General features: G+C 40.7%; 1 protein-coding gene across 3 annotated transcripts in view; it reads left to right on the top strand.

Moving 5' to 3' along the window:
• Acmsd (aminocarboxymuconate semialdehyde decarboxylase) overlaps positions 1-7,510 on the top strand; it is a 36,771-nt gene extending 29,261 nt beyond the window's left edge. For 2 of the 3 annotated variants that reach the window (XM_013346662.1, XM_005348239.2), the window contains exons 9-10: positions 5,547-5,645; positions 6,017-7,510. In XM_013346662.1, coding sequence (XP_013202116.1) covers positions 5,547-5,645; positions 6,017-6,088 — 171 coding nt within the window. In that variant the 3' untranslated portion in view covers positions 6,089-7,510. The remainder of the gene's footprint in view (positions 1-5,546; positions 5,646-6,016) is intronic. The other variant, XM_013346663.1, reaches the window with a different exon arrangement.
• Positions 7,511-9,751: the final 2,241 nt, after the last annotated feature.

Raw genomic sequence — 9,751 nt, 5'->3', positions numbered from 1 at the left:
TCTCTCTCTCTCTCTCTGCCTACAAATCAGTATGTATCTCTCAGTTACTGCCCCAGTGCCATGATGATAATGGACTAAGCCTCTGAAACTGTAAGCAAGCTCTCAATTAAATGCTTTCTTTTACAAGGGTTGGTCATGGTGTCTCTTCACAGCAATAGAACAGTGGCTGAGACAGTTACCAATAGAAGGCATGCACATAGATAATAGGTAAGAAAAGTTTAAAACTCAGATAGTAGTTACAAGTGGATATATAACCTTCTATAGAAAGAAGTCGAGAACAAGCCTAAATAATAATTAAAAATTTCCAAACCATGAGTTTGTTAGTCTGTGGTAGCATTCAAAAATAAATAAATTCAAGTGTCTGGGGAGACGAGATGACTCAATGGGTAAAGGACTAGCAGTGCATGCTTGGGACCTGAATTTGATCCCCAGAACCATATAAGAGCTGGATATACAGCATGAGCCGGTTTACTCCCGATGCCCTGAGAAGCTCAAGGGCCAGCCAGCCTAGTGCCTGGTATATTCAGCAGAAAAACAACAGAAAGACCCTGCCTGAAACAAGATGGAAGGCAAGGATTGACGCCTGACACTATCTTCTGAACGAACACACACACACACACACACACACACACACACACACACACACACACTTAAGAAGGAAACCAAGGAAATATTGAAGTCAGAAGGGTTGAATGGCAGAAGACTTGAAGACTGCTTTTCACTGTGTTAGACTCGTTTGCCTTCTCCATATTAAAACAGGACAGACTGTTTCCTAAAGCATATTTATATCTGAGAATGCCATCATGCTGGGAAGGGAAGAATTCTTAATTAGAAAATTAATGCCTGGGTTTCATCTTCATGTTAATGTAGCTGACGAGTGTAGTATAAGCGTGGGACTCTAAAATCATGTTGTATTTTGGAAATGTAAACAGCTTTAGCAAGAAGAGGAGATGAACCCCTGGTGAATACCAAGCAGAGAGTTAGAACAAGATCAGCTGCTGGCACAGATGTGAGAAGACATAACTTTGTGTCTTTAGGGCCTCTACAGCAGGTGTATTTACTTGGCTTCATATACAAATGAATACAGAAATCTATAAATAGACTTGGTAGTCTATCGTGGACTTTCAAACTGTGGTGTGTGTGTGTGTGTGTGTGTGTGTGTGTGTGTGTGTGTGTGTGTGTGTTGGACATAATATGTTCTATTCTATCACTCTGCTTTATTCTCTTAAGACAAGGTTTCTCACTGAATCTGGAGCTAGGCCAACACCACACCTGTCTCTGCCTCCCACAGCACCAGGATTATGGGCAAATAAATGCACAGACATATTCAGTTGAGGTGCTGAGATTTGAACTCAGTTCCTCATGATTAAGCAGCAAGCACTCTCTGAATTATCTCTCTAGACACCAATTATACATACATACATGTACATATACACAACACAAGGTCTCACTCTGCAGACTAGACTGGCCTCTAACTCACAGAGATCCACCTGCCACTACCTCTCCAGTGCTAGGATTAAAGACATGTTCCACCAATGCCCAGGTCAAATTTATAGTTTTTAAATGACCATTTCCTCCAGTGTATACTACCAACTGAAGTATTTTTTAAGTTTGAAGTTATTTTGGACACACATATATGGTATCATGTGATTTTGATATATGTGTAAATGGTGTAATGTTTCAGTGAGGTTAAACATGTCTACTCAAGCATATCTCTATGGTGAACACCACAGGTCATTTCTCCTGGCTTTTTGAGATATACAGTACATTATTATTATTATTATTATTATTATTATTATTATTATTATTATTATTAATGATCATTCCCCTGTGGAGCATGCCAGATCTTCTAGAGTTCTTTAGTTGGTGTGTTGGTTGTTGCATCTGGAGGTAGGATCCTACTTTGTAGGTTAACTGGAGCTTACTAATAGGACCCAGGCTGACTTTGAACCCCGGTCTGCCTGCCTCTTAAAGCAGAGATTACAGGCATGCACCACCCCAGCTGGCACACATCAGAACTTCTTGTCCCTATTCCACTAATCAGCTTCCCTGCCTCTCTCGTTTCTGTTCTTACAGTCTCTGGTGACTAACACTTTACTCTCGACTTCTATGAGCACAACTATTTTATAGACAACATATGAGTCTGCTGGCATTTACCTGTCTGTGATGAGCCTGTTTCACCTAACATGATGACTTCTGGCTCCATGACACTGAGAAAACAAAACCTTCCATTCTTCCTTGAAATGAAAATATGTACACACACACACACACACACTTCATCAAGGATGTCCTTTCTTCAGCGAGGAAACACTGCCTGGTTTTGTTCAAGTTCAAGGACTGCAGTTTACTTCTAGTCTTCCTAGTCTGTTGTTTGCCTGGGTTCTTGTTTGTATGAAAACAGTGTTGTTTGGGTGACTATGGCTTTGTAGTACACTCTAAAATCAACGTGGTTACTCCTGTTTTTGGTTCAAGACTATTAAGGATCATTTGTGGTTCCATAAAAATTATAAGACTGCTTTTCTATTCCCATAAAAAAAATGCCATTGCTATCCAACATGGTGGTCACACCTTTAATCTCAGCACTCGGGAGGCAGAGACAGGTGGATCTCTGTGAGTTCGAGGCCAGCCTGGCCTGCATAGAGAGTTCTAGGACATCCAGGACTGTTACATAGGGGAAAAAAAAAACCCTGTCTCAAAAACAAACAAAATGTCATTGGTCTTTTGAGAGGGGTGGACTAAATGTAAATTGATTTGGGTAGTGTGGCTACTTTAGCAATATGAATTCTTCTAGCCCATATCAAAGGGCATCTTTCCATTTATTGTGGCTTCGATTTCTTTCATCAATATAGTTTTCATTACAGAGGTTGTTCACCTCCTTGTTTAAACGTATTCCCAGGTATATTAGTATTTTGTTCTAACTAGTATAAGTGGGCTCAGACAGTTTTGCTGCTGTTATGTAGACATACACTGATTTCTTCAAATTGATAGTGTACCCTGAAACTTAATTGAATTCTTTAACTAATTCTAAAGAGCTGTGGAACTTGTAGGGCTTCCTATACATATGATCATATCTGCAAAGAGAAACAGTTTTACTTCCTCTTGTCCAGACTGAACTGCCCCTTCCTCCTTCTTCCTGCCTAGGTGCTATGGGTTAGAACTTCTAGGTTCTACCTATAGATGAAAGTGCACAATCTTTGTCTTGTTCCATATCTTTCTTGTTTTGTTTTGTTTTGTTTTTAAAGACAGGGTTTCTCTGTGTAGCTCTGGTTGTCCTGAAACTTGCTCTGTAGACCAGGCTTGTCTCAAACTCACAGAGATCCTCCTGTCTCTGCCTCTTGAGCTAGAATTAAAGGTGTGCACTGCCTGCCATATCTTAAATAAAAAACTTCATTTTTTTCTCATTCAATACAGTTTGAGCTGTGGGTTTCTCACATATGGCCTTCACCTTATTGAGGGAACTTTCGTTTAGAGTATTAACATGGATAGTTGGGGAGATGGTTCAGCAGCAAGAGCACTTTCTGTGCACTTATGAAGACCTGAGTTCAAATCCTAAGTACAAATGCAAAAAGCTGGGGCTGTAGAAGACGGATACAGGAAGATGCCCTCGCTCCGTAGTGCATTCCTGGTTTTGGAAAGTACATTGTAGTTATAGAAGAAGCATCTTCTTAGCCAGATGCTGGCACATGTCTTTAATCACAGCCCTCTGAAGGCAAAGGCAGTCTGACCTCTGTCATTTTCTAGGCTAGCCCTGGTCTACAAAGCAAGTTATTAGCTAAAAAGGCTACCTGAAGAAATCCTTTCAAAAAAGAGGAGGAGGAGAAGGAGGAAGAAGGAAGTTAAGATGGTCCCATAGGTAAAGGAACTTGTTTGCCAAGCCTGACAATCTGGGTTTGATCAAAACCCACAAGGTTGAAGAAAAGGACTAACTTCCACAATCTGTACTCTGATCTCCACATGTCATCCCCTACACACACACACACACACACACACACACACACACACACACACACCACAAATAAATGTTATAAAAGAAGAAAAAAAGAAAAAGTCCTATTTTTAGAAAATAAATGATAATTTATTTAGTAATAAAAGGCCATGATGTCTCCAAAATCACCAAGGTTTCACTCATATATGTGTTTGTGTTTTGTGTGTGTGTACGTAGGTGTGTATATGCAGACATACATAAATATAATTGAATATAATAAAGCAAGGTGTCAAAATACAAACAGCTGAACTTGGGTGACGGTTATATGGCAGATACTTTCATTTCTTGGCAACTCTTCCATAGCTTTCAAACTCTATCAAATTAAAAATTAAACACCAGATCAATGAATTAGTATAAAGTGGATTCAGTGGGGCTGGCAAGTTATCTCAGTGGTTGAGACACCATCTTCTGGTCTCTCCACCAGCACTTTCACACATGGAGCACTCCCCCACACACACACTCACACAAACCAGAGTTCCAAATGAACAGGGCATTGCAGTCAGGGACTCAACCACCCATTAAAGTCAGCGAACTCTAAACAGCTTGCTGGGGCTGAGGGGCTGTGGCTCATTTAGAGAGCTCTAGTAGAAAGGATGCCACACTTCATTTGGGAAAACTCAAGAGAAATTAACACAGGAATTATTTACAAAGCTATGAAGAGTTAGACCACCATTTAGCCCCAAGCTTTTCTTTCCAACTCTATTTTCTTGCAGGGTCACTTATGATGTATCACTATAAGAAAGGAGAAGCCGGGCGGTAGTGGCGCACGCCTTTAATCCCAGCACTCGGGAGGCAGAGGCAGGCAGATCTCTGTGAGTTCGAGGCCAGCCTGGTCTAAAAGAGCTAGTTCCAGGACAGGCTCCAAAACCACAGAGAAACCCTGTCTCGAAAAACCAGGAAAAAAGAAAAAAGAAAAAAGAAAGGAGGAAAATTTCATTCTATCTGAATATATCCATATGTCTTATCAAGCAAATGCTCATTTCTTATATTCCAGTATTCTGCATTTCAATTTGTAAGAAGATAAACTGGCTGAATGGCTCTTTCAATTAAGTGCTTATCATACAAGCATTCTGACTCGGGTCTGATTCTGAGCGTCCATACTGAAAAGATGCCAGTGTGGTGTTACACACCTGTATTCCAAGAGCTCGGAAGGTAGAGACAGTGGCCCTAGGGATCACAGGCTAGCCAGATGAGCATATTTAATGTATTTCAGGCCAGTGAGAGACCCTGTTTCGGAAACCAAGGAGGACAGCACAGGAAGAAAGAGACAACGAAAATTGTGTTCTGGCCTCCACGCTGTGCGTGCAGACTCAGAAGCAAGACTGGAAGTAGATTTGCAATCAATCCTTAGAAGACCTAATAGTGACACCTGCTGGAAAAAAAATAGCAAAATGAAAACTGAGCCTTTAAATCTTTAAAATTTAGAGCAGTTCTGTTTCTATTAAACTAGGAAGGAGTTTGCTGTCTTACCAGACTGGTGTACATGATGAGCAGATTGAGAGAACAGAGGGCTCTGTAGTGTTCTCACATTTATAAATAAACTTGTGCTTTATCCTCTTAGGACAAAGTCATTCTTGGAACTGATTACCCGTTTCCACTAGGTGAGCAGGAGCCTGGGAAATTGATAGAGTCCATGGGAGAATTCGACAAAGAAACAAAGGTATGTGCCTTGAACCTCCATCTCCTTTCTGAGCTGAACAGAGAGACCACTATACTTCATTTGCCCACAGTTCTGACTGTCTTCTGAAACAGCTACTCTATCAAAAACAAGTCTTAACAACTTTCCAATTTTAGTGTATGTGCTGCTGAAGCAAATGCAAAGGTCTTAATATCTTAAAATAAGTCCAGCATAATTAAATGCATAAATCTTCTGTGCATGAATGCACATGTGTATGTGCGTGCACACGCGAGCGCGAGCACACACACACACGTTTTTTAAAAAGTAATCAATGGCTCTATCTAATAAGTGCTTTTATCAAGCCAATCGTGCTTTAATAATAAAACATCTCTCTCCCTTTCTTTTTTATTCAGGATAAACTCACAGCTGGCAATGCCTTGGCTTTTTTGGGCCTTGAGAGAAAACTATTTGAATGTCAAAATTAGCCACGAAAAAAAACCTTCCAAGAAGCTACATTACTTCTGTCTGTGAACATGAGTCGCACACACATCGCTAGAATTCTATTTTGAATTATGTTACCCCAAAATGGAATATCCTCCTCAGGACAATACAGGAGGATCAGGAATCCAAGTTCCAGGCTAGTCTGCGCTACTTGAGACTGTCTTTTATAAAGGGGGGTGGGGGTGGGGGAAGGGGGATATTATTCCCAAATACTCTAACTTATTAAAAACAAGATGTTTCATAAGGTTTCTATTCCGAAATGTAATGTACTGAAAAGCAGTACATTGTTACATATGCAAGTCAAAACTATTTAATTTGGAGATTAAGAATTAATGTACAATTGATGATGTACATAGAAAAAGATCCAACACCAGCCTTATTCTAGAAGGCTCAGGTGGGTTCTTTACTTTGACCAAAGAAATGGGAATTGTGCCCAAATAATCTGTTTTTTCCTGTTGTAACCCTCTCCGATAGTCTAGTCATTCACTGTGAATGTTTTTGTCTGCATAAACTACACACAGGCTATGCACAAACTCAAACGTTCCAAAAGCCAGTTAAGACAGCAAGGCAAATGCTCATGGAATAATTGCTGAGTGATCCAACACAAAGCTCAAAAATACTTCAGTAAAATGTGTTGTAGTCTCCCAGAATCTGGCAGATCTTAGAAGTCAGGCTGAGTACAGGAGGATGGACGGACGGACACCTCTTTAAAAACAAGAAGATGGTGGGCTGGACATGGTAGTGTGTGCCTCTAATGTCAGCACTCAGGAGGCAGAGGCAGACAATGGATTTCTGCTTGAGGCTAACCTGGTCTTCATAGCAAGCTCCAGGCTAGTTGGCCAAGGATACATAGGGAGACTCTGTCTCAAAAATAAATAAGTAATAAATAAGCAAACAGAAGAGGGAAGATAGAGGAAAAAGCTACAGGGACAGAGGTGTGGTTTCAGAGTGAATGAAACTCATTCTTAAGGGAATTTCATCTGTAAGTTTATTTTTACAGAGCAGGAGATAGAGAGAGCTCTGGGGACTAAGTGGGTAACACCATGACACCTTGTTCCAGGCCCTCCGTTCTACCCGAGTCACTGCAAAGGAACTTGAACCTGAGACAGGGTAGCAGACGGCATCTCTCCTTCACAGCAAATTATTTCTCCATGCCATAGTCTTAACTTGGGACTCATACTTCCTTTTCTTCCCACAAAAAACCAGGATCACTACTAATGTGTACCTTGTGGTGACTCTTCAACAGAGAAAGAGGAGATCTAGTTAATACTTGCTGACTCCTGTTCTGTTATTTTCACCATCTGTGCTTCAATGCCCCTCTCCTTCCTGTTCCTCTTGTTTTCTAGAGTTTTCCCCAACTATCATTCTACTTACTACTCCAATCTGTCTTGAAAGAAAAAATAAATAAAATTGAACAAAAAAACAATTGAAAGCATATGTTACTGCTTTTCTCCTTCCCAAAATCTTTAGAAGAAATTTCTACTCCTTTTCAAATATTTCATATCTGAGTACTACACACATAATATTTTTATTAGTTACTTTTGCCTCACTATGACCAAAAAGAGCACACACACACACACACACACACACACACACACACACACACAATCTCAAGGGAAGTTTCAGTCCATTATGGTGGGGAAGCTGGCAGAGAAGAACAGCTCACACCACTGGGAAAGCAGCAGGGCTTGCTCCTTTTCCCTTTTTTCAGTCTGGGAACCCGCCCACATGATGGTGTCACCCACACTCAAGGAAGGCCACTGTCTCCTAGTCCTCTCTGGAAGGGTCTTCACAGACACACCTAGAAGTGTGCTTTAGTAACCTCAAGATTAACCATCCCAAATCCATCCCTTGTCAATCTGACACTCCAACACATCTTCTCATAACATAAGATTCAATCCCTCCCCATCTCCCAATGCTCCAAAGCTCTAGTCCAGTTTCCCTGAGACAGGGGCAAACATTTAGCTGTGTGCTCTGCTAGTATCAAGTTATATCGTCCCAAGTACATATCAAAAACATTTCTATTCCCAAAGTAAAGAATCCAGGAAGGAGATGCCGAAAGCAAGACTGAAACCTGGCAGTGCAAATATTAAATCCGGTAGCTTCATGTCGGTACCCAGCGCTCACAGTGCTCTACCCAACAGGCTTGGGAAAGTCAACCCTATGGTCTTACCATTTGCAGGCCACCTAGCCTCTCCCAGAGTGGCTCCACACTGCCCGATACTTTCCTCAGGATACATCCCACCTTCCTGGTATCACCAACATCCTGGGGTCTCCACTACATCCATCGTAGATTTTACCCTCACAGCTTCATGCACTGCCCTCTAAGGAGCTGCCTTCAGGGACTCTAACATTGTTATGTGTTGCCTAGCCTCTGAGACTTTCCATCAAAATCTGTGAGGAGGCTTCTATTGTGAGAGCCTGTGCAAGAAAGCTGTGAACTTACTGAGAACTGTGGATGGGGTAGAGTGTAGAACATTCTTACCACAAGGTGGCCTTCTAGAAAGAATTGTATAAATTATGGTAAATTAATACACTTGGAAGTAAGGACATGAAGGAAATATGCTGGCATGTCCACATTATCTCTGTAGGAAAGGCAAAGGCCTAGGAGGAATACTCTTGGCTCTTTTCACATGACCAATGATAAGACATAATGCCAGGTATATTCCCTTGACATACTTGCTTAAGTTAACTATAAACTGTAGATAAAAGTTTCTATCCCTTCCAGTTCCACAGCCCTTCAGTCCCAAATAAACACACAGAGGCTTATGTTAATTATAAACTGTTTGGTCTATTAGCTCAGGTTTATTATTAACTAGCTCTTACAACTTAAAATTCTATGTATAGCCAACATGGCTTGGTACCTTTTCTCAGTAAGGCATTCTTATCTTGCTTCCTCTGCGTCTGTCTGGTGACTGACTCTCTGCCTTTCTTCTTCCCAGAATTCTCCTAGTCTGGTCACCCTGCCTGGCTATTGGCCAATCAGTGTTTCATTAAACCAATATGAATGACAAATCTTTACAGTGTACAAGAGCATTATTCCATAGCACTTCCCCTTCTTTTCTTTTCAAAACAAGAACCTTGAATCTAATCTCCTTTGTTTAGCTTTTTTTCTGATCATTATCCATAACAACTTGCAACCAATATGCTAAACAAAGACAGATATCAATTTTTAGGAATAATCCATTTTTTAGGAATGTAGGAGTAGTTTTCCAAGCTACTTCCTGTTGACTGGGGGCACTGATGATCCTTCCTATGAGAGCCAAAAATATTTAGGATTATGGTCAAGTCCTGACTGGAGTGATCTGTGAGGCTTGATCATCTCAGTCAGAAGCCTTGAAGCTGTTCTATATGCAGAACTCAGAAGAAACTGCAACAGAGATGCTCTGAAACATTGGCTCATCTGGGCCATTCCAATTGAAGATTTTTCAGAGGGTCTGCCTCAGTCAAACCTTATTTTTTTTAAACCAAGAATGAATCCACAGCCTCTCATTTCCTGTAGAAACAAAAGCAAAACCTCTTCTCCAAAGTAAAATATCTTTTGACTTAAATTTTGAAGGCAAGGCATTTTCTAAATATATAGGTTAGATTAATCCAGGAGCATTTACAATCAAATGTCTTTTAGCAGCTGTTGTTCCTTCCTCAGA

Source organism: Microtus ochrogaster, chromosome 6 (genome assembly GCF_000317375.1).
Source record: "Microtus ochrogaster isolate Prairie Vole_2 chromosome 6, MicOch1.0, whole genome shotgun sequence".
In the NCBI taxonomy this organism is placed as follows: domain Eukaryota; kingdom Metazoa; phylum Chordata; class Mammalia; order Rodentia; family Cricetidae; genus Microtus; species Microtus ochrogaster.
The sequence above is the reverse complement of the archived record's forward strand: the minus strand, read 5'-3'. Positions and strand labels throughout refer to the sequence as shown.